Source organism: Glossina fuscipes, unplaced genomic scaffold (assembly GCF_014805625.2).
Source record: "Glossina fuscipes isolate IAEA_lab_2018 unplaced genomic scaffold, Yale_Gfus_2 0, whole genome shotgun sequence".
NCBI lineage: Eukaryota > Metazoa > Arthropoda > Insecta > Diptera > Glossinidae > Glossina > Glossina fuscipes.
Window position 1 is genome coordinate 8,438,798 of NW_023998414.1, and position 27,134 is coordinate 8,465,931.

Consider the following 27,134-nt stretch of genomic DNA (forward strand, 5'->3'; position numbering starts at 1 on the left):
TCTCTCTCTCTCTCTCTCTCTCTCTCTCTCTCTCTTTCTCTCTATCTATTTATCTATCTATCTCTCTCTCTCTCTCTCTCTCTCTCTCTCTCTCTCTCTCTATCTCTCTCTCTCTCTCTCTCTCTCCCTCTCTCTCTCTGTCTCTCTCTCCCTCTCTCTCTCTCTCTCTGTCTCTCTCTCTCTCTCTCTCTCTCTCTCTCTCTCTCTCTCCCTCTCTCTCTCTCTCTCTCTCTCTCTGTCTCTCTGTGTGTGTGTGTGTTGCATATCTCTCCCGTCCATTGGTCCATTGTCAATTATTTCGGCGTTGTGAGAGATAGATAAATGTGCGTACATAGGGTCTTAGCATAAAATCGTATGTCTCCATTAAAGTGATAAAACGTTGCAATCTATATAATCTGTCGCACATATTGACCTACTAAGCCTGCTAAACGTTTTTCTTAAAGTTAAGGTTGAAGAAAGTCCATTCAAAAATATCGGCATAAAGCACAAAGCAACATTTCATGATTTCTATATATATGCTTGTGACATGATGAGTACTACAAATTCGCCTTGAGACGTATATAATTTTATTACTTGTTTCAAATGTAATTTCAATGATCTTCTAGGGTATGTTTACATATTCGAGGTTAAACATCCGCTTGGCAAGAAAAAAAAAAAAAGAAAAAAAAAAAGAAAACGAGCAGGCAAGACAAGAAAAGGCAAAAAGTTTACATTAGATTTTTTGTTAAAACTAGACACGTACAAGGAATTACAACAACTTAAAATAAAACATTTAATTTAGTAAAGTTCGTCCTTTTTCTTCTTTCTTATTTTTTTTTTTTTTTTTTTTTGTTATTTTTCTCTTTATTCTCTCTAACTTTTATTTGCTTTACTTATCGCATTGTTGTCTCTTATGGAGCAGTATTAGAACGAAATTTCTGTTTATACGTACAAGAGCAACAACAATGACCATAAGGCAAAGTATTTTTATGCATTAAAGTCTTGACGTCTCTATCCCTTTCTATTTTGTTTTTGCTACACAGATTGAATAATAATCTATGTTTTTTCCTCTGTTATGGCCTAAAGATATGTAAACTTTAAGATGAAAATAATACGAAAATAGTTGTAATAGAAGAAGTTTATATAAATAATGGGCGAAACGAATCGATTTACTTGCATTCTATCCACATTTGCCAGACGGTCGAAGAAGTCGATTTTCACTTCTTTTTTTCACTTTTTTTTTTTTTTTTTTTTTTTTTTTTTTAATCTGCTGCAATGTTAATAAATTTGTAGCGCCTATCTTTTAATGTTTAAAAATTGATATTCGAGAAAAGTATTACCGGAATGAGTAGATAACGTATGGCAATGTCGTGTAACGCGATTCGTCACGATATTAACCAAACGAAATTAAACAAAGCCATTGTTGTTTGTATTTGAAAACTAATGACACAGACTTTAATGCATAAACGAATTCTGTATATAAATACGTTAATATACTATGATCCTAAATAAATGGTACTGAAGCGCACTGTTTTATGTACATGTAATTTATTCCTTAACAAGTTCGTGTAGGTTGACTATTGACAAATTCATATGTTTTAGTGAGGTTAACTCTGTTTTTGTAGGGCAATGGAAAAAATTTGAATTTTGCGTGTAGCGCCTCACTAAGCCCACATATAACTTCTTACACTAAAGCTTAGGAAATATTATGAAATTTTTCCATAAGTAGCCGACTGCCTGGGATTCATAACTACCAGGTCTATGTTCGTGGATTCGAATGTCAATGCGATCGAATTTAGCTTGGAGGCATAGTTACAGTGAGTGCCGCGGTAAAAGTATAAGATCTGACAATTGGTCGCGCACTTACACTCTCCTCACTTCTTTCCCACCGTCACTCTACATTACACGAATAGGGGACCTCCACTAAGTGATGGGTCATATAATAAAATATATCATTGGGACGAATTTATTGAGTGATGTATATTGTAGTGAAGGTATTGCTTAAAATTGCTTTCAGCAGTCAAAGTAAACAATTGCAAAACTGTAGTAGACACATGTAATAATCCTTTAACTACAGCGGTTAATAAATAATCTAACAAATAAATAAACAAATAATTCAATAAACCAATTAATTAATTAATAAATAAAATGAAAACTTTAAAATACGCAACACATAAAGTTTCAATTGCACTTAGAGTCGTCGGCAGCCGCATGTGAACCGTTTCAGCCACGGCATCTTAGCAACTAAGAGGAGTCGATTTTGTCAAACCTTACAATTTCCTGCCCACAATCGCAATTTCAAAAATATATGACAAAATTGAAAAACTATTTCACATATAATCGCATTTGTATTCGTGGATTATTAAAAAAGTGCTCAACGAAGCTTAGTTCCTTTTTGTAAATGAGATAAAGAAGGGACTATTTACAAGGCTTCTCGATTTGCCTACCATCATCTAAAAATTTTATTAAAATGTTACGCAAGGCTATCACCCATAAGCCTGAGCATGGAAGTCTTATTTAACTTAAGGAGTTTCTTATAAAAATGATTCTCTTACCATGGGCATAAAAATAATTGATAAACGTATGGAAAAAGTGAAATAAGAAGAAGAGAAATATATGAGAAAAGTTTCGAATTAAAAACAAAAAAAAAAAAAATATTGATTTAAAAAATTTGCTTTGCTATCTATGGTCAATCACTCAAGGATTGTCCCTTGACACAAGTAATACAGTGACGTTCAGCGTGGAACGAGAAAGATATAGGGAAGTCATGTATAGAAAGTTTAACTTCAATCCGCGACCATTGACTGGGCCATCTCGATTCTTACCTACTACAAATAATAATTTTTTTTACCAAAATTGAATAACTTAGCACTAAATTCTGTTATCATCCTCTGGAGGTGTTTAATAGCCTTGTATTGTCATAGAAACATTTTTTTTTTATAATATATTCGATTGTCATCTTGATAGATAGAACAGGTGTTTGAGAGCATTTAATAGCCGTATCATCTCTAAAGGAAAAAATTTTTTTTAAGGTTTACGCAGCAGCAATGGAAGATACCCTACCGATATGCAGGCAGCATTGCTTCGCTGCGCTCTGTCTAAATACTAAAAAACTATCTTGTATCAGTGCGAAATAGAAAACCAAAAGTCGACAAAAGTTTATTCGCTCCTCTTAAATACATCGACGACTGGTTAAAGTTTCCCATGAAAAGAGTTTATTAATTTGAAGAGGACAAGCAATTATTATACCTAACAATACATACTCTAATCGTTAATGTGTTTTAATTAGGAAAATACATTTCGTTTAAATTAATCATTAATGCTGCTGTTGTAGACAAGTGTGAAAATAGTCGATTAACATCATTTCGCTGAAGACGATCATGCATTTAAATAAGAAGGGACTACCTGTCTATGGATTTTTGCATATATATATATATATATATATATATATAGCGAATTGTAATTCTATCAATAGAAATTGTGATCAAAAGTAGGAAATGTTCCTTTTCGCGTGATGCATGCATGTATTTTGTTCAGCGACATCTATTGGTGCAAATGCTAAAGTGATGCGGAGTACATTACATATACACGCGCAAGCAAGTTTAAATTTGATGATTTTGATCTTTCTCTGCGTGAAACGATCGTTATTCATTTAGCATTATTGCGTTAAAAATGGGACAAGAAAAATTGTAGAAAATTATGGGAAATATTTTTGCCAATTTTTGCTCAATAAATGCATTTATGAGGTTGAAAAACTGATCAAAACATATGCAAGCATCTAATAATTGAGAAAAGTTCAACAGTTCAAAAAGTGATATACAACAACGGTATGAGATGTCTATGGAATAGTTTCTTAGAAAAAGTTATTTGGTTCCGGATAAAATCCGAAATTTTTTTGTAAACTGTTCTCTATAATTTTGTTACGACTCTAAACGATTTCAACTAAGTTAAAAAGTTGCTCTCGAATGATGTATAGGTAATAAGAGAGAAAAAAAAATTTAAACAAATCGAAAAGGAATGCAACTCTATGTACGCGATAAGCAATAGAAACTAATTTTTTAAAAGATTCTTTGAATTTTTTGCAGCCATCCATCAATAAAATGATAGGCAAGCGTCGAATTTTCATAATAATAACATCATTAGCTATAGTTACTTATTTTACACCTTACATAATTTGTGGTGAATGGGTACAATATCCTTGTATTGACGCAGAAGAGATAGGAGGTAGACTCCTTTCATCCTTTACCACAGCGATTGATTCAGAATCAATTTCTCAATCAATTTAAGAGTTATGCCCGCCTTCTTGTTTTGCGTTCAGCTTACAAACAACAAGTTTGATAAAAATTTCGAATCGGATCACATTCGATATGAAGCCTTATTCCTTATTCATGCCAATGCATGAGTAAACGAAATGAGCGAATGAATTGTGTAGAGCACTTAATGATGGGTTGTGTCCGCTTGTGCATATTAAAATAAAATTTATTTAAATTAATCCGCTTTTGGTATTTTATATAGTACTTTACTATATGATGACCTAATCTTTAACGTGAGAATTGTATTTGTAATTTAATCAACATTGTGGCCTCTTCTGTCACTCTCTCTTGAGTTGAATACGTGTGTGGATTAAAAAAAAAAAGAAGAAAATTGCACGCGGTTGGTGGTAAGGCAATGAAAATTAATATAAACTCGCTATTGCAATAAATCTAATCATTTACTTTGTGCCGTTGCCACACCACCACTCAATATCCAATTCTTAGTTACCGAATACGAATTCTCTTCGTTCGTTCATTGCTTTCAGCAATAATGTTCAGACAATAGATTTTTCAACAAAATTTCTTATGGCTATGAAGAGTTTTTTTGATTTTACTTAAAACTTCTTCTTTTGCGTTCGCCTTGCCTTTCGTTACACAATTTTCGTATTATTTATTGATGTCGCTGCGCTTTTTCTCTTTATAATCCGAATATATATTCGAGTAATATATTATCCTTGTCCTAGCATGAGAAGAAAAAAAAAATAAAAAAATAAAAAAAAAATAAAAAAATATAGAAAAATGTAAAAAAAAAAAAACGAAAACGAAAACGAAAATTTGTGTGTAATGGTGTGATATGAGTGCTTTGTTCTGGTTAAACTTTGTCGGTGAATTTTACTTACAATTCCACAGGATGTCATAATTTAGGAAGCGCTTGAATGTTATTGACAATCTTTATTGGATTGGAAGTAGCGCTCTTGTCTGCAACAAGGTGAAGGTATTGAAATGTAAGGCGTTTTTTTTTTTTTTTGTTTTTTTCTTCCTCTTCCTGCCTTTTCAGTATTCATTAGATATAAAATCTTTATACGATATGATCATAGTGAGCATAATAATAATGAAAGGGTCAAGCGTTGATAAAAGCGTTGAAAGAAAAATTTTATAAACTCTTTCGATCCTTTATTAACGCATTTAAACTTTTGCTTATTATTATTATTATTATTATTATTATTATTATTTTTAGAGTCATGTTGCCAAGATCAACATTTTAACATTGGACTCTATATCACTTAAATGATTTATTTTTAATTGTTCAAGACTTTTTAATAAACAGGAAAAAATGGCTTTCAAGTTTTTATAATTGCAACGGTACAACGGTATACTAACACCTAGAATGACTAGAGTTGGATCCAATTCGGAGTCATTAACCTTTTCTCTCTGTCTGCCTATCCATCCTGCCTGCCCGTCAATCTACGTTTGCGATATATTGTGGAAATTTGGTATACCGATGTCTTTTGCCCAAGGACAAACGTTCGGATCAGATCACTTTTTTCATTGCCTGCCCGATAACGGTTTACTTTGAAAAGTTATTATACGAATATATACGAATAGGGTGGTGTAGGGTGTTTATTGGTGAGCCCTGGCCCATTATAATGTTCATAATGTATCTTTTTGCATTAATTTTTGTTTTCTTCTTCAATGACTTACCGACAGATCACCTCCATAGAAGGGATGTATTACAAATGTCTCATTACCGATGTGTATCACTCCACTCACACCGTTACAGGTATGAAAGGCCGCACTGGCACCAGGATAGTCTTTGACTGTCCCATGATAGTAACAATGTTCAATATCCTGGAAATATGATAAATAAAAATTAATTAATTTTTCAGTGAAAATCAATTCAAGATTTCTCTAATTAACAGAAGAAATTTCAAAACACATTCATTAAACAACACAAAAACAAGCAAAAAACAAAAAAAAAAAAAAAAAACAAAAAGGAATACATTTACTGCATTTGAATCTATAATTAAAACCAAGGATAAGTTAAAATGATGTTAAAGAAGTTTCATTATAGCTTTGTACTACGTGTAGCACGGATACAAGTTTCACAAGAATTTTTGCTTATTGCTGCCGCAATGTCCGCACAGAAATGTACGTTAATTACATCTGCCCAATTTATTGTTTCGCTATCGCCGAATATGAAAAAATGAAGATCAAGTTCAAGATAGAGCTGGCAGAAGAACAACAATTACCGTTGGTTATAAGAAATCTGCTGCAGTCGTCGATTCATGTCGATGGGTTGTTTATAATTTTAACGACCGTTTTCATTGTAATCTATGTAATTAACGTAACGGCTTTGTTTGATCTGTATCGTAAATAATATGTTGTTTTCAGCTTAGACAAAAAAGACAGAGACCCAGTGACACAAGATATCCAATGATCTGTTTACTAGGAATTTTAATTTTTGTATATCTCGATCCACTATACGTTTCTCTATTCACGGAAACAAATTTCACACATTAGCCGAAGCGACAGATTTAAAAAAGAAGTACTTGTCAATGACGTAGACTTGCCAAGATTGAAGAATATATGCTTGTTTCCGGTGTACTAGCTTGCCGTATATGGATAGTTTCTCTCTAAGGGAATGCTGCGAAGGCGTTATCGTGGAGTATGCGATTAAGCAGAACTCGTCCTAAAGCCTCTGCCGCAACACAGGCAGATGGCAGACGGTCAGTTCTAGAGCTACCTATATATAGAGAAAGTGCCATTCGTTACTTTTCAGTATTTTGCATTTTTCTTCAACTAGATTCCTGTATCAATAATTTGGAGTGTCCTCTTTCCGATACAGACAAAGCGAAATGCCCCAGAAGTGTCTGTCGAGGTCCACGGAAGTTTACGATCACATTGCGGGAAATTTTTAAGGGAACTTTCGATTTCTTTACGAAACATAAACAAAAGTCAATAACGGATGGTAACGTTTTAGTTTTCCTGGCACCAATCATCATAGATAGATGCGAAAATCTTCACCGAGAAGCTTGAATATGATTTTAACTGTTAACTCATTGAGTCCATTTTCTAAAAGTGGGATACCATACACCAATTTCACCTGAAATAGTGTTGATAGGGGTCATGAGAAAAGCATTGGCACTTGCTCTCAGGCCTTGGCGATAGACTACCGATACAGCTATTGCCATAAATGATCAGACCACAGTCAAGCAATGGCTATATATATTGTATGAAGTCTGCTCTGCTTAAAATGGAATTTTTTAACTCAAGAAAGTATTGTTCCCAACCATATTTGTAGGGGAACGTGAGCCCGAGAACATTAAGTCTCTGCATATTTTGCATTGATAAATTGTTAATGTCCGACGATTATCGAAACGATCTTCTGCATCGCATAAGCGCTTTCTACAAATGCAAGTGCAATTTTTTTGGGAAAATTTCTTTTGAAATTTTTGACCTTAAGGAGTTCACTCACGTTGAGATCTCTTCCACAATAGATTCGGGAATGTTGCTTGTTCTCGTGAGACAATTATCAACGCACAGCAAAGAATTTTTGCTTGTTTGATCTGAAAGCTGTCTGAGAAAGCGTGACGGAAAGACAAGATCCTTGTGGAATGTCATCAATCATACTTTAGTGAAAAAGAATCATAGAAATGAGTTGACCGATACGACTTGAATCAAGTTAAGTATGCAGAAGTACAAATTGTATTTTTTTAAAAACTTTAGCATTTTGAAAACTCAGTTCACTACTCAATGGTTGCATAAAAAGAAATCAATAAATAAATAAAATGAGTCCTGCACAGGCACTTGTCATTGAATCCGTACACATATGCATGAAGTATCTTATATTAATCTTAGCAAGGGTAGGTAGTAATTATTCGATCTCTCCGCTCTGCTTTTGACAAGCAAGCAATAATGAGATAGACTACGGCGATGTGTAGCCATTATATTTACGAAAAATTCGATATTTTGTATGGGAAACTAAATTACGACATCGGTTCATATGTGCGATTATATATGTAGTTATAAATGAATATATTTTTGTAAACTGGTACAGCAGATGGGAAAACTTTGTTCGTAACGCAAAAGTTTCGAATCGGAAGGAAGGAAGGAGGGAAGGAAGTCCGTCTATGACGAACGTGAACCCCAATTTGCTTCTACAATAAATCAAGGAACAACATTAATATTAATAACAATAATAACAATAATAATAATAATAATAATAATGTATTTGATCGAGAGATATCGAATGATTACATTCGGATTGAATCTCTTTCCCTTGTTTTATTTTCTTTTATCGCACTTATTACTTATTCTGTAAGAATTATGTGGGAGTTTTGTGTTGATAAGGAATTGAAATATTTGCATTGCGTCATCTATATATGTATAAGCGATGAATATGTATTTCTTATTGGTATGCATTTTCAACTTATCATGTCTATATTTCTATATTCAGAATGTCTACGCTATTTGAGTGCACTCAGTGAAGAGGATTTTAGCTTGAAAATCAATAACAATTTTTGTTTTCCGTTTTTTTTTTTCTTCCCTTTTTTTCTTTTTTTTTTTTTACATATATTGTGTCTGTTTAGAAAAGGCCAGACAACCAATAAATTGCTTTTTTATGTCGCGCGAATTGCATACAGTCATTTACAGTCCCATACCGAGCACGGGGAAATGAACTGTCAATGATAGTATGTGCGCGTACATCTATAGTCACTTGAAAATTTAAGAAAAAGAAAAAGAAAAAAAAAAAAACAAAAAAACCAAAATATTTAATTTATATAAAACGTGAATTAAAAAAATAGATTTTCGGTAAATTATTACTAAAGACAAAAAGAAATGAAAAATGGGTAGATATCATAGATTAGATGGGTGAGTGAAAATTTCGCCTAAAAATTTAAAACAGCATGAAATTACTTTAATTTGAAACATATAACGCATATGTGTTTCTCTGTACGACTGTCCTTTGAATGAATAAAGTCCCCTCTCGAGAAACTTTAGCAAAATTATTTTTCCTTTTTTGCGCATTTACATTTTCACTATGTGCTTGTTTGTGCTTTGTTTTTTTCGCATTTAGATGATAAATCTTTTATTTATATGTATGCATATATCATTTCAACACTCTATTAGGGGGTTACACAGTGATTCTTTTCATATTTCTTTCTTTCGTTTTTTGTTGATATTACGTCTTAGTTGCACTTGTCTTAACGCATATGCATTATTTGTTGTCTTTTCTGTCTCTGATGTTCTATTGTTTAGTTTCTTTTTTTTTTTTTTTTTTTTTTTTTAAATTGAAACCTTATTATATGCACTTCATGCTTTATATTATTTTACATTCAAGTTGACTTTTGGCTCAAAGTCAAAAAGGGTATTTATTAGTGAAAAATAAAATAAATAAAATAAAAAAAAAAAAAAATCAAAGTAGAAAACAAAAGCAAAATCAACTTCAATACTATGTACATTTATTTGTTCTTATTAAACATTAAATAAACATTTCAATGCGTATTGAAATGAAAGTAAAATAAATTTTTACTTACATGTCGATTACCATCCACCAGGTAACCACTCGAATGGTAGTGTTTTTGTATTAAATTCGGCGATAATAATTGTCTGAAAAGATAATTACAAAAAATTAGTCCGATATCTTGCGCGAGATAATTCAAAAAAAAGAAATTTGCTTTCAATTTCTACGCTTAGACATCCCAAGTCATATGTTACTTATAGCAACTCCTATAGCTTTTCGTTTCGCCCTTGACAAATGAAAACAATCTCTCGTATTCGTTGAATAATACATTTGGCAAACTAGCGTCCTATCTAGAATTCACTAAGCGTACAGTAGGCAAACAAAAAAAAAAACCTATTTGTTTAGCGTGAAGCTGAGTGGGGGGGATTTTTCGAGCACGTTAAACGTACAATGTTTGTAAGAAATAATTAATACTTTTAATCATTTCTGAGCTTTCCATATAAACCCTAGTGTGTTAGCTTAGCAAGAACTGCTCTTTAACAACACTTTGCCACAAAAGGGTCCGACATTCTAGTACGCCGTAGACAACAGATTCGTTTGGTTTTTTTATGAACTCCATCTCGGAAGGGAACGCTTCGTTTTCTGAGGTGTTCGCTAAATCACATTTTTTTTTTTTTTCATTACTGATAGAAGATTATCTGCAAAAATTTGTCATTGGTAAGGAAAAAAATTGTTGTTTTACTGATCTTGCTTGATTCGTTAAAAAGTATCGAGAACACCCTTCGCATGACATTCTAATTTTTGTACTAATAAAAAAAATCCTAAATTTCGGAATGCGAGATGTAAAGACGAATTTTCTTCGTTTCTGATGCAATGAATAATGAAATATGCAAAGATATATTAAGTTTATGCGAATGTAAGTAACGCCTAGAAGGACTTGAAATAGAGTTAACGGTTATTATACCGATTAGTTCCGAATTGCTTTCTTAATCGATTTAAGTTTGTGCGTCCGTTTGTCCATCTTTCTTCACTTTATATTCAATCCTACTGTTGCTCTACATTCACGTTCTTTAGCTCAAGGACGAACACTATTGAAAATGATCCAGATCAGACCACTTTTTCGACCAATTCTAATATAATGCCTTGTTTTGATTGTAGAAATTCGTTATATAAATTAATAGAGGATTGCGTAGGGTATTTAATGATGGATCGTGAGCGATTATATAGTCGTTTTATTTGTTTTAAACTTTTCTTACTGTTTTACTTAACTTACTCGATCGATTGGATTGATGGCTAAACTTTCATTGCTAACTCTTTAAGAATGAAATGGAAGATACTGGTTTAATGATAACTGACCTATTCTGAAATATTGTTCGATTATCTGAGATGATCTATACCGTAAACAGATTGAGTCCGTATAAAAACAGTTTTTACTGTTTTTGCTTATGTTGTTTGCCCTGGAATCACAAATATCCGCCTTTCCGCGTATAGGAAACGTTTAGCTATTATAAAGCTGCCCACTCTTGAAGGCAGACAAGTTATACTTAATGTGTTCACAAGCTGCCAATTGGCATATCTGGTTTTGACTTAATTATTATCGAAAATATGCTCAAGTGTACCACCGCGAATCCCCAGGCATTTTTCGATTGCTTAATTTCATTGACTATAGAACAAACTATGGTAAAAATGATCTTAGCCGTAAATTGTGCAAAACAATATGACGAGAACTGCAACTTAATTGACTTTGGCCTGAGTGCTTCCACGATAATGCCGCAGATTATTAAACACTTCAACAAGCTGCAATGTAAGACCTTACTCGGCCCGATTGGGGATCAGTCGAATCTCAAGTGTTTGCAAATTTAACATTTTTCCAGTGATTTAAGTTTAAGGATAAATTTATGCGACTGATAATGTTCCACTATATGATACTTATATTGGTTGAAATGCATATTGTAACCAATAAATAAAAAACACTAATAATAAATAATAATAATAACTGTCTGCGAGGCTTGATTTTTATTATTATAAGGAAATGATAATATATAGAAAATATTAGAGAGGGTAAAACATATATGCTCAACATACAGAGATCGATCTCTGAGAATGCGTTTTCGAGAAAAGCCCAACAAGCATTTTGGCGCAAATTTTAGTAATAACTGCAGTACCTTACGCTTTTTACGCTAACTACTTGGGACGATTCTATAATAATTGAAAAGGGAAAAGTTAACCGCAAACACTTCAACTAAGACTCATAACGAAGACTCAGTTTGCTTAGCAAATATTGTACATAAATGTAAATAAATATTTTTGTGCTAAATTCAAAAATCCATTTAGTTAAATATATGTTTTTCCCGAATTCGTAATAGTAACTTTAAGTAATATTCGAAATTTGCATGTGTTTTACAATATCCGGAGCTAGTGGTACGAGCTTTCATAAATGAATTGTGTTTTTAGTAATAGAAAGAAGTAAAAATCAATAACGCGTTCGCGCATAAAAACGAAAATTGTTTATTAACTAAATTTGTGTGTGCTTGTTGCTTATTGAAGTAATGAATTGAAAGCGAAATTGCCATCGAAAGAACAACATCAACACAAATATAACATCGCGACCAGAAATGGAAAACCAAACAAAAAAAAAAAAAAAAAACTAAGCTGAGAGGAAAATCAATTAGGCTGTCCCTCTATTATTTGTTAATCCATATTTTATTAGGCGGTTGGTTGTTCTATTGTTTTATTTAACTTAAGTTTAACAAAATTTTTGTAGGTTATACACATATACATACACACACACACACACACACAGCGTCGAGCCGTCTATTTATTATGTACATATTTGTACGCAGACAATGAGAATAAATCACATTTACTGCCAAGGGTTAAGCAATATATTCAAAATTAAATGGAATTTACGAGTTTACATCTACCAACAAAAGGATGAATGTGTGCGATAGGTTTGTTATTTCGTTTGCAACATCCAACTAACTGTATGCATTAAAAATTTCAAATATCCATTATATGTAACCATGCATTGATAGACGCGTGTTCATCTGCCCTCATCATCATGCTGCTCCGATGCTGTTACGAAATCGATCGCAATGACAATTGACATCAAAAAAGCACAAAATTGACGCATATGACGCATACGAAAAGCCATAGATAAATATATTAAATTTGGTAGTGATTTGTTAACAAACTTATAGACAAAGGGACAAAGGGACAATTGCCACATCATAAATCGATAGAAAGTTTTGCGTATTTCTTTACATTTGCACCTAAGATGCTCTATATCTAATCTAATCTTATTCAAGGAATGAATTTTATGTTTATTGCCTTCTTTTGTTAAACGAGTCTCCCTATCTATTATGCGCATACTGCACGAAAATGCCTTAGATAACTGAAAGTTAATTAAAGTAAAATTCTAAATTTGTATATTACCTTACCTTAGGAAATAATTTGCTTATATATTTTCTTTATCGTAAACGTATAGAAAAACTCGAGTGAATAATTAAAGTTTTATCGAACTATTCGCAGATGATTGCCGCGTTAAAGTAATTGCTATAAAGTGGTAAATGCCTATATAAAATTTAAAATCCAAGTTCCTTGTTCTGTGCACTTCTAATTTGTGGACGTAAAAAGGGTAATAAAAAAATCAAAAAAAAAAAAAAAAAAAAAAAAAAACAGTAAAAGTAAAATAACTGAAGTTCCGCAACAATATATATGAGACAAATAGCAGGGAGCATCTTAGGAGTGAGTAAAGATCGCATGAAATGTCATAGGTTAACCTTGGCAGTAATCTGTAAGAGAAAGTAGATGATGTGACGCCTAAGCAAAAATGGTACTAATGGGATTGATCGCTCGTTACTTTGTGAAGTCGCCTAAGTCGTTCTCTATCGCGTTTGTTGTTTGTTCTGGGCTTTCAACTTGTATTGAAAGTGATCTACTTAGTTAGGCAGTAGTACAATAAGATGTAAGAATGTTCGCCTATTGTTCGACTATGTTCCTGAAATTGTTTCATCGCAAATGTATGCGAGCTTTAGCATTATCACGATAGATGAACAACAGAAAATGGAACATTTTGCATATGGAAATATAATCGGCATATATTCGCCGTAATATTATTGCGTCAGTAGGACATCAAGAGGCAAGAAATGAAGAGTATTCACTGATATATGCGAACATGTTGATGATGACTTAAATCTATATATAACACGTGCTTAATTCGCGCTAACTTTGCCTAAGCATCTCTATGATCACTTAATGAATTATTAAAAGGACTGGATATTTTTCAAAAGATGTTCTTATTAAGGCGATCAATCAAAGAAATCGAACGTTGGAGTAGACATTTTGACGGGATATGTTCTAAATGAAAACCGCTTTATGTTTATGGCTGATAGGCATTCAAAATGGCGGCACATTTGAAATTAATTGATAAATTTATGCAGTGAAAATTCGAGTTTCTTACTAAAATTTAATTTGCGATCACTTCTCACGTCACGTCACGTCACGTCACGTCACGTCACGTATTAACAAGACCATAATTCAAATCTTCTCAATTTCCTCAGCAGAATCCCCAGCTTTTTGAAAGGCTAAGGCCTAGCTGTGTAGGCTGTGTCGGCTCAAACTGCCTGTACTACAGTAGTCGCCTATATTGCTTGAATAACAAATTAACTAACATCGCGTGTACTTCGTAGAGCATTAAATTATTTTATTGAATTGAATTGAATTGTAATCAATACATAAACAATTGGCTCCGTTGTTTAAGTGATTTTTGTTGTTGTTATTTTGCGCAGTTTTGTTTATGGCACTAAATTTAGTTCGCTTTCAATTTGAGGATTAAAAAAATTAAATTGAAAACAAAAAAAAAAAATAAATAAATAAAAAAAAATATATAAATAAATAAAGCAAAAAAGAAAAACATTGCTCCATGATTTCACGTTTAATTCTCTATTTTATTGTGATTATATGTAAATTTAATTAAATAAACAACAAGGCCGCTTGCCGCATGTCGCTTGCCGTTCGCAAGCACGACACGACAAATTTTTTTTTTCAAAACACAAGTAAACTGCACATAATCTAGTGAGGACCGCCATCATCATTATGCTAACAGTAGTGGCATGAAAGCCGTAACCGAAAATTATGCAAACATTATTATTTGGTCAAAACAAAATGGATGTTTTGTTGGCAAAAGCAACTGTGTATTCATTTTTCATTTTTTTCCCCCCCCCCCCCCCCCCCCCCCCCCCCCCCCGGGGGGTTGGTTTCTGTAATTCTTGCCACGATTTTACAAATGTGTATAACGCGAATGCATGCTTTTATGTGCTTACATATGTAAATATTTACTCTTTATGTAAATATCCACAAAAAAAAAAAAAAAAAAAAAAACGAGAAAACTTTTTGCTTTGCTTTGCAACACAACAGCATACACACGTCACCCGTACGCAATTAATACCAAATAATAACATATTAGCTGGTCTTGTACGGACGTAAATATGTTCGCATCGAAAAAGCATGAGTTTGAGTCCGTGAACATTTTCATATAGGAAAGGTGACTTTGTCACACTCCCCTATACTCGTGTAATAATAATCCAACAGTCAACTGTGAGTTCTTGAGCACTGGGGAGCCTATAAGCATATATATTCTCTTGCTTCGTATTGCACTATTGTTCTAATGTTAGTCGAAAATTGCTGCCAGAAACATCATCAGTTCATTTTACACATCAACTGTTACCGACACTATTGTATTCGGGAAGTATTAAGCAATTTGGGTTAAAGGTCTGCCAAAGGATAATAATGTTACCAGAACATCTTAGGGGCGTCAATCGTTCTGACATTACAGAGACTACAGTCTTCAAACTAATTGAAAATTTCTACTAACTGTACAAGGCATTCTTTTGATATGTAGTTACATACCATATATATATATATATATGTATATATATATATTGGCTAAACTTCCCTTATATTTGTGCTATTCATTTGCAATCTATTAGTAACCTTCATGATTACAGCAAGTTTACGGTATGAAATTTGTAAATATATATGCGACAAAAATATGCACGCACGCACGCACACACGCACGCACGCACGCACGCACGCATACCATTTGTATTTAATGTACGTAGGCTACTTCTTCTATGCATGCTTGAATACATGTCATGAACATTGTTCACTGCTTGCTCTGCACGTGAATTTGTATCCATTTCTATGGTCTGTTTTACACAATTGTTGCCATTGTAAACAATTATGCTTATGCTAAAATATATATATACATATATATATATATGTTAGTGTAATATGTTAGCGGTAAGATGGAGACGGCGTATATGATAGTTCAAAGGTAATCATTTTTTATGCATAAATATATATATATGGGCGTAATTTTATACAATTAATACATTAAATTACTATTAATTAATTAATAATGTCATCATTTTGCTTTAAGAAGACATGCAAGGATTTATTCATCAAGCAGATTTACACGGTGCATAGTAAGCAGAGAGAAGAAGCGTTTTTCAACGCGAAAACAGATGTTAAGATACAAAGAGACAGCAACAAAGAACAACGAATACTGGCTGGATGCATTCATTATGTGATGTGCTTCGCTGCGATTAATTGGTAAAGCGCTTTGCATAAAGATCTTTAATTCTGTTTTTATGCGTAATATCACGCTGTCTTAAACATAAACGAAACATAATTCCACGTTGCCAATGAATTGAAAAATCGGAATATACAAAGAGTAAATTTGATGAGGAGTGCCATTGACGAATATCTCTGCATATATTATAATATATGTTAGGTATTGGAAAGTTTTTTGCATTTTTTTTTCTGACATATATTTTTTTGTTTTTTATATATATTTAAAATGAACTTTATTAAAATGCATATACGTTATTTGAATTGATAACCTTTTGCTAGATGTGGCATCATTTTGGAAATTCTGCGATTACTGGATGAAATGATTTCAAGTGTTTTTATGCACCTGTTTTCAAGTTAGTTTTTCACCGGCAAGCGGAAGATGTGTCTTCCCAACTCAATGCACGATCCCAGTTAAATGGATTACTTTGAAAAAATTCAATTTTGCTTTAGAATGCATTTTACAAATTCGTCACAGTATCATAGATACATTCTAGTATTTGCATACATAAGTTTTGGAAAACTCATCAGGGAATAATGAAAATTAGACAATTTTTACCACATAAAGATTCAGGTTTCGTAGGAACGGTTATATGAGATGGAGTGTTAAAAATTACCCCAGTCGGAGCAAAGTTTTTAAACCAATTTCGAATGTCGAAATACTATATACTACTCAGCGATTGCAATTTTCAAATAATGGCGCTATATGGGGAGTGATCGAAAAAGTGAATCGATTCAATGCATTTTTAACAGTGTTCGTCCTTGGGGCCAAAAAATGCCAATATATCAAATTTCATCATTGGTAGGTTGATGTCAACAACAATACGTCGACAGTCATCAGACGGACAGACAAACTTGGTACACGCAAGTGGTGTAAGGTATAAAAAAAGATAGATTTTCTCTTCTAGAATTTCTTATGTCTCCCTCTATCTCTCTCTCTCTCTCTCTCTCTCTGTCTCTCTCTCTCTCTCTCTTTCTCTCTCTCTATCTCTATCTCTCTCTGTCTCTCTCTCTCTTTCTCTTTCTCTCTCTCTCTTTCTCTATCTCTCTCTCTATCTCTCTCTCTTATTCGCCGAATACTTAATGTTATTTTCTGGGCCTTAAGCATAAATTGAGGGCATTGATGACGTAGTCTCGTTCTTTCGGATATCGGATATAAAAGTTTCGAATACGAATTTTCATAAAGTCGTAATAACCCATCCCAGCTAAGAAAAAGGAAAAAAAAAAATATGTAAAATGTAACGCTAACGTTAAAAAAAAGAAAACATTTTTGAAGGCAAAAATTGACAAAACACAAATAATGTATTAATATGTCGTTGTGTATAGCGAACGTCATTTGCAATCAATAAGTAATTTATTTTTTCAGTTTGCAAGTTTTGTGCCATTTGTTAAACATATTTTTTTGTAAAATACTTTGCGTCGCAGGTGAGAAAAACCTGAGAGCATCGAGCGTACTTAAATTTCTTTCATTTCCCTTTGAGTAGAAAATTAAACAACATAAAAAGAATCCTATTAGTACGTTGAAAGCACTTGACAAAGACGGTGGCGTTAATGTGAATACAATAATGAGACGAGACGAGATCATCTTTTCGGTTAAGGGTAGAGCTTTTCAATGTTTGTTAAAGTGGAAAATTACATCTTCACGGATTTGCTTTTATTTATTTTTTTTTTCTTTTTTTTTTTTTTTTTTTAGATCGTTAAAGTATATATAGTAATTTGTTTGGTGTTTTGTTCGTTTTGTTCGTTTGTATTGTCCTTCCAATGTTAAGTATTTTTTTTCGTATCTGAGAGCATTTGTAAATTATCCTTAATCTATAGAGACACATAAGTCACATATTACGTTTTTTTTCCTCATTTTCTTCTTTTATTTCTGTCTTTTCACTCAACGAATATCAGTTTAGTCGGGTCGCAGGCCGTGTAAAGTAAAGTAAATTTCTTAATAAATAAATTGCATTTTGCTATAGAAACAGTGCAAAATGGGGAAAGAAGAAAATAACTAAGGAAATTAGGTTCCGGTTGTTAGGTCCGAGTCTTCACGCATTCACTAACTTTATCTTTCTCCCCACCACTGAACGAAGATACGATTTTCAAATTTAGCGTAAACATTGAAAATTACTCCTACTGAAACTGAGCCGTATTGGTCAAGGGGCATGGTTATAGTGTAACATCAAGTGAGCTTGCAAAAGCAAGCGAAAATTACTGAACCGATTCTATTCTATTGTATGAATTTCTAAATATTTTTCATTCTTTGGCGTGACAATGACTTGGAAACCCTTTTGTCTGCATAGAAGGAAATATGTTTCCCTTATATTTGTATGCAAAAACACTGTTCTTAGAGACCACAAAAACTTACCATTTTCCATCTAATAGGTATGAGTAGTTAATCGAATGAGTTTTGCGACTACCAAGTTAATATGTGTCGGAATTTAATCTCAGTCCGGTAGGGCATTCTCTATCGTACCTATGGTGAGTGCATAGTCGGTAAAGGCATAACACTTCTGCGTAGGGCACGCAATAACCGCTAGATTGTGGCCGCTACCTAACTACGCCTATGTCTTTTGTCTCTTCTTCCCGACCGTTACCACGCTGCACGTTTAGGAGCCATAAACAAGGCAGACAAAAAACATGGGCATACGATGGAAAGTGGGGACTAGCTGCAGTTTCGTCCGAAATACAGTTGTCTCTTACGGATTGCCTCGTATGTATCGAAGAGGGAGCGGAGGAATGTGTTCTCGAAACGTGCAGATCTTTAATATTTTGCTTAACTTAACCTAATGAAAGTGAAATGACAGATTACTCTGAATTTCTTAAACAAAGTTTTAAGCGTGCAATCACATAGATGCACGAGATGAAAAGTAAAACATGCTTAGTTAGTACGTTCGATATATGTAACTTGGATATATGTAAATTCATATGAACTTTCAAAGGGAATTTTTATTCGTTCGACTTGTAATGATTTTATCAATTTAAGATGTCCTTGACAAAGTGCTATGCACTTCGGCTAAGAATGAACGGAAAATTTCTCAATTATACAGTGACCATAAAATAATTGGTTTTAAAATAATTTGCGTATATTAGATTGTCGAGTGCTTATATAATGGATGTAAAAATTTAAAAGACACCTGATCATCACGATTACCGTGCTGTCGATTTAAAACCGCCTTTCCCCAGCTTTCGTCTCATCATTTTTGTTCAAATATCAAAATAAAGCAGTAAAGCAACAATTACTCTAAAAACCGAGGTCTTCCTCTTAAACTATGACTATAAAATTTGGATGCAATATGTTGTACGTTAAATGATAATACGCGCAAAGGATCGAATTTATGCGAAGAATCTTCAAACTCATCTTGATGTTCTCAAAGAGCGAACAACCGCCAAGATATGCCCGAGCTTTTGTTCGTTATTTTATGCAGAAAAGTTATCGAAATTTATATCAAAAGGATCAAGTCCTTCCAAGTATTTCATGAAGATCGTTTGAGTGATCATATATTCCATGAATAATGATTAGGTCCAAACGATATATCTATCGAAGAAGAAATTGACTCAAGTCTCAATCCGAAGCGGGTTGTATTCATGTTTACTTTCGAAACCACATTATGTGTGGATGACTCGGTATATTTCATTCAATTTTAACAGATCAGTTAAATATAAAAATTTTCTATTCAGCTAACGAAAGTAGATGACACGACATTATACATAGATCGATCGATTTGATAACATAATTAAGTAAATCGATCATAATTAATATATTGAAACTATATGTAAAATAAATTTTATGTAAACTGTTGTGTTAATACTTACGAGTTTAATTCCAAATCTAAGCGAAACTTATGATTAAAAGCCTTAATTAATAATGATGTACGATGAAAATGTTTCTGAAAAGATACGAAGAAAATCGAAAAACGAAATCAGCAAAATTCTTGAAAAATTCCGACGATATTAGTTTAAGGATATTTTTTAAATATTTCTGCGTTGTAATATAAAGTTTCAACACAATTTTAGCCATGTATATATGTGATGACGTAGATATGTTTTTAGCCCTTTAATCAACCGCAATATTCTCATAATTAAATCGAGTAATGTATGTATGATATTACATATGCTTCACGGTTTTTTCCTTTTTTCTTTTTTTTCTTTCTTGTAACCGAACCAGCACCGCAGTACGGAGGTATTATGCGTTTATCAAAACGTTTGAAACGCCAACAACGAGGCTTCATAGGCCTTTATAAAGTGTATATATATATATATATATATATATATATATATATGTAATTTTGATCAATATAACAAATTCCGAATGCATATATGCTGTCCATCAGACCGTGTGCTCACTTGTGTAATATTCATTGCATCGCAAAGATTAACTAACACATTGACTTCAAATTTAGTATAAGCATTTGAAGATCTTAAAAATGGGCAACATCTCGGCGAAAGGACCTCTCCTAATATGAACTGAGATTATCTCTGCTTTTTGCGGTTTATTCTTTTCTTCTTTTTTTTTTTTTTTTTTTTTTTGCTTACTACTTATAAACTGTAAGGGAAAACATGATCCAAGTTAAAACTAGCGATTAGAAGAGATTCGGTTATATTCCAATATAATTTTTTTTATTTGTTTTTTGTTGCTAATATTGTTGTTACGTTTTAAGCGAACTGTAATAAGTAATAAGGTAGAGAGTTTCGGTTTATAGCGACTTTTACGCGATCAATTTTCATTGCAATGTGAATATAAATGCATCAAATCATTTTGTTTGTTGTGGGCGTGTCAACAGGATGGATGGCTTTGTTTTCGTAAGCTTCGGTCGCTTCCCATTTTAAATAACTATTTGCCTACAGTTATTGAAATTTCTCTTTCTTTTTTCTTTTTTTTTTTTGGTTTTGTTTTTCATTCACCTTTATTCAGTATTGCGTCCATTTTCGAGACTAAACAATTAAATTTTCACAATCGTCAATATTGGGAACATGTATATATGTCTCTCGATGAGCATATTAGGTGATATGTTATGTTTTTGTTGCAGTAAGAATTGTGACAAGATAAAGATCGACGTAAGGACAGACGTAATTCCGGCTGTTACAGGCGGAATGAAAATGTTAGTATAACTTCCGATACGATAACGTTTATAAAAATGAGATGAAGTCTAAAGTCGGAGACAACCCAGAACACGATGGCAGAGATGAATACGTAATGCATGAAATCGGAGATTGAATGAAATAGAAAAAAAAGAAGAAAAAAAAAAAAAAAGTGGAAAAGTAACGAAAACAACACACAAAGCAAAAAAACCTGCAAATGGTTAAATAATACACTGAAAATCTGTTACAAATCTGCACATGTGCTTTGGGTTGGTGAAGAGTAGAAGAGTTTTTAAAGAAGAAGAAGAAAAAAAAAAAATAAAAATAAATAAATAAATAAAAGGGAAAAACGAAAGACAATATAACAAAAAACAACGAAGGGATCAAGTCACTACCACAACTGCAGGGTTTCACCTAATGGCAGTTTTTCGCCATTTCTTCTTCTCTTCTTGCTTCGCTATTCATTACTCAAAATGTAATAATAATTTTTCCTTCTTTTTGTTTTTTTTTTTTTCTCTCTCTGTTCCGTCTTTTCATTTATGAAATTTTTGTCATTCATTTAAAGTATACGTATGTATTTGTCTGTGAATTCTTTTGTTATATGTTTTTAGTATTTCCTGAATTCTTATATTATTTGTGAATGAAATGCAATGCAAGTCTGTTCGTTTGTCTCTTGTCGTAATTGTTTCATTGTAAGTTACAATAAATGTGCAAAAAGAGACATGAGACAAGCTAACAGAGTTAATTAACTAATATTTCTATGGTTAAATTTAAGTTTCCAAGTCCTTTTCATTCTTAGCAAACCTTAAAGACACTAATACTGTGGCTTGACCGGGAATTAATATTTAATTAGGATAGACGCGAAACAAAGTTTCCTTAGCTGTTTATATGAAAGAAAAACAAAACATTTTTTACGCTCTGCCCTTTTTTTAAACGATAATGCGTTAGTTGATTTAATGAGCATCGCTCGCTCTCAACCAAGACTAAGTTCACGGCTATACTCTGTGCAAAGGAACTCTGTGGAAAGAATCCACATCTAAGACACTTTAGAATCCCCTAAGTTCCCAAGTTCTTGATAAATGTACTTTAAGCTAACGTATTTCACGATTGACACAAGTTCGGTATGGCATTTAGAAGAAAATCTGCGATGATTTTACTTAGCAATAATTCCAAACTGTTTCATTGGGTTGGGTCTCGGATGCTCGCAAGTCACAAAAAGAAAGGGATTAATGTCTTTAAGAAAACTAACAGACGACTGGTGTCTCAGAAAAAGCAACACGGGACTAACAGGTTTCCATCTTACAAACAGTAACTGAGAACTGGTATCTTATAAGATTGAACAGCGGACTGGTGTCTCATACGATCTAACAGAGGATTGGTGTCTCCGCAGAATTAACAGAGGACTAGCGTTCACGGATATTGAAATTATGTTGTTGACAAACTAGATTACAAACAATCCGGGCCGGCATAGACGGTTCGCACTTAAACATATGCTATACATAAGGCTGCGCGATTAAAATTCGGCAAATTTTTTTATGTTTACTTCGGATGCGTTCAGTATATATATTTATATAAATATATATATATATATATATATATATATATATTTATATAAATATATATATATATATATATATATTTTTTTTTAAATTCAAGTTGTCTACACACAACGGTACGATATCACCCTACCGGGTACGTTGCGATGCAATTTTGTATGATTTTTCAAGTTGGGGAAGTTGAATTTTCGTAATAAAGCTACCTAGGATCAAAAAGGGTATGCAAGAGATAAGCGAAATTTTGGGCGGACTTTGACATGGCGATGCATGTTTAACGAGAGGATTTTACTGGACAACTGTTCAAGCGATTGAGCTCGACATAGTGAAAAAAAGGATAGTTCCAATGGGAGGGGGAGAGAAGCTTGAAAATCAATGCGACAAACCTTTGCTGGGCTTTCGAAGTAATATTAACTTTTCCTTTAAGTACTTTTTAGCTTTACTTTTTTTTTGTAAAAATTTACATATTTTCATACAGATTTTTAAACGTTTATATATCGAAATATGGAGTAGAAGTAAAGCCACACATTTTCGTTGTTTAGATTTCGCCTTTTCGCCTATTAATTGCTTCTTCCCCTTTACGATACTTTACAAATGAAGATGAAAACATGTTTTCAAAAAGAAGACTTGTACAACAAACAAGAGAATTGCATAAAGGACTGAGAGGCAAGACAACAAAATAATGTTTTTTTTTTTTTTTTTTTTTTTTTTTTTTATCAAAAAGATTTTATTGAATGTACCGGAACTGCTTACAGAGAGTTCGACTTTTCGAATATCGTTGTAATAATCGAAGCACCATTCAAGCAAACAACAAGATCAGTCGTACTCCGAAGCCATAAAATGCTTGAGCTGTGCGGGTCCAATCGGCAAGTGTTATGCTCTTATCGACTTAGCTAAGACCAATAATGGTCTACCATAGTGAAATTGAATAGCTTGCCAACATTGCCTTGGCAGTGGCGATTCTTATTTACTCGTCTGTCCATGCAGAGTTTTGGCATATTGCGCCTGTTTTGTCGGTTTAATTTGATTATGCTTTTGCTTGACTGATGCAACTTCAAATACATCGCAATACATCCGTTCCTCCTAAATGAGTGACATCACCCATTTGTGGCTTAAAATTTCGACAAGTTTGCATTATAGCTGCATACGGATTGTAATACTTTAGTAATTTGTCACCTGTCATCGGGTAGCAGGAGCATATTCCTTCGAATGAAACAAGTGATCGAACAATTCAGACTTTTCTCAACATCGAATTTCTTCTTCTTCACGCAGTGCCAAGAAAGTAAGTTATGTGCATAATATCTACTGAACGGCATAAGTTATACTGTTATGTAACGACTGGAGATACTAACTGCTAAGATGGAGAAGCCATAGTTTGGTCAATATTCGCAAATAAAGTAACGTTCGTCCTTAGAAGATCCGAGAAAGAATTCATTTTGTAAGTCATATATATATCTATAGTATCTGTTAAGTGCAGTCATCTTCATTTTAGGATGCATTAGACTTGTGGATGCATTAATGTTTGCAATACACCGACGATATACCGACCTGTATAAACATGAGGAACTAGACTTTGATAGAAGTCGAATATTATTTCTTTCTGTAGCTATTGTTAAGGCATGGAATAAAAATGAAAAAATGCTATTTTTATTATTATTTAAATATATGTTTGCTTTTTGAACCTTTTCTTTCTTTTTTTGTTTGCACAAATGTTTTCATTTAGTTACGCGATAGCAAAATGCCGCAGAGAGGCAAGGAAGTCTTGCATATATTGAGTTACAGCGCACTGAGCGAATAATTAGGATAGGAATATTAGCAGCCCGTGTAAGAGCTACTGTTAAAATGAAAAAAAAATTAATTTCTTAAGTATTTCAAAAACAAAAAAAAATAAAAAAAAAAAAAAATAAATAAATAAAAATAAATAAATAAAGGAAAAGAAAAATAAACCAGTTAAACTAGTTACACAATATTTATGTTTTATTTTGGTTTTTTGTTTTTCTTCTTCCCTTTTTTTTTTGTGTTATTGTGTTATTACACTTTGACCACAAAATTCAAAGAATTTTTGACCGCCATCACCACCGCCACCATTCATTTTAAGCTTGTACGCCATTAACAAATTACAACCGATATATAATATTGTATATATACACTTGGTAATTCAGTCGTTCGGTTTATCTCCCTTAAAGCATGCTACACAAATAAAACTAAAGTGGTGAACTGAGAGTTTACACAAAGGAAGACAAAAAAAAAAAAAAAAAAAAAACACTTTTCATTTATTGTTTGCGTTGATAATTTCGAGTATACAAACAACGAAATCTTCTATATACATACTACTATATACACCCATACATGAATATATATATATATATATATATATACATTTGCCCCAACTATGTTGTGTTTTTTTTTTTTTTATCTTTCTTATGGAAGAGCGTAAAAAGACCCTTTTTTACTTTGGTTACTCTGTGTGTCTGGTTGTATTCAGTTAACCTATTGTTAATGTTGTTCCATTAAAATTCACAAGTAGGTCTGAGTTGTTTATTTTAATTCTTTTTTTTTTTTTTTTTTTTGTATTTCTTTTACTCTATTGTTACTGCTTTTATATCTTGACCTCAAAAATGTCTGCCGTTTGGTATATAAAAAAAGAAGACAACGAAAACATAAAAAAAAAAAAAACAAAACAAATATAACACAAAAAAGGAAAAACAACAAAAATTCCTGATGTTTTTTTTTTTTTTAACATTTTCAGCCAAATCCTTTTCATATATATATATATATATATATACATGTGTATATAAATAATTTAATTAATTAACTTTAAAATGTTTAATGAACAAGCAAACCGCGTGTAGTACCTTTTATCTAATAGAGACAGGAATCACATCGAAATTTTGAGAAAAGAATTGCGAAAGAATATTCACTTGCAGTAATCGCGCTCTCCAGGCAGCGACTACCGGAGAAATGGTTCAAAAATGCCAAGAATGCTGGGCAATGCTATTAAAAAATTTGTACAAGACAGCCTGGCCTTGAAGATATTAACGCATAAGTACAGTACCTTCTATTTGCGTATCGACAATGTTAAGCACATTTTTGCGCGATCATAAACCTGCGATTCCCTTTCCAAGGTGCAGTGCTTCAAAATTGATTCAAAATTTTCGAAAAATTATTTCACTAATTAAGATCGTTGGAAGGGATGGCAGAGCAAGGAGAAATTTGGAATAAAAGCAAAAGCGAAATGATTTCCACAAAAAAAAAAATAAAAACAAAAAACAAAAGAAGATCTTTAGACTAAGACAGATGCTAATAAGTCTACATAAACTGCTCATCAATGTAATATTTTTCCTTTTCTTTCATACAATCTTGAGTCGCTTGAGTAATTCGACGAAAAGCAACGATAACTCTACTCCTGATCATTATATACTTCTTGGAAAGTCTCTCGCGAGATCAAAGACGAAATATTCTTTGTTTTATTTTTTTTTTTTTTTTTTATTGTAAATCTTTGGCATACAATTATTCTCTCCCTTATCCCTAGATCAATGTAGGATCAACTTTTTTGATGTAAAGAAAGGAAATCTTGAAGAAAAAAGGGAAGAGGGAACAAATTTTTTCACCTATCATTTGGTTTGCTCGCATTCGTTACCTTTGGGCTTTTATGAGCAAATTTTTCAAATTACTTTCCTTGAATTTATTAGGTTTAGTTCAACAGGTACACATACAGACAAAACTAGAACTATTCCGTTTATCATGCTGATCATGTAATCGGTCACCGGTATATGTGAATATTTACAAATTAAATAATGCTAAAATTATTCATTCACATGACAGCGAATAGCAAATCCATTCATTATTTCCATTCAGAAGCATATGCACAAAGGTTTTCCCAGAACTATTTTTAAGCATTGAATATAGCCGTTGTTGTTGTTGTTGGTGTTGTTGTTATTGTTACCCCCTTTCTTGTAGACGTCTCTAAAATGCGGCGATTTAAACTTTTATTAAATATATTATGATGACATTTACCCAACAATCCACACCACCGTCAACAATAAGAAAGTCTTGAGTTCATATTCGCATGTTTGTATATAACTATGGTAATAATTAATTAATAACAATATTAATGATAATTATAACATTTGATGAAAATTTTATATTCTTACTTTATTGTGCAGGCTACAAACAACAAACGGC

The 27,134-nt window shown here is 32.6% G+C and overlaps 1 protein-coding gene across 1 annotated transcript in view; it reads right to left on the reverse strand.

The window, feature by feature from the left end:
- LOC119633831 overlaps positions 1–27,134 on the reverse strand; it is a 296,277-nt gene that overhangs the window by 71,632 nt on the left and 197,511 nt on the right. The window contains exons 5-7 of the mRNA XM_038027644.1: positions 20,131–20,204; positions 9,770–9,842; positions 5,934–6,080 (exon numbers count right to left, since the gene is read on the reverse strand). Coding sequence (XP_037883572.1) covers positions 5,934–6,080; positions 9,770–9,842; positions 20,131–20,204 — 294 coding nt within the window. The remainder of the gene's footprint in view (positions 1–5,933; positions 6,081–9,769; positions 9,843–20,130; positions 20,205–27,134) is intronic.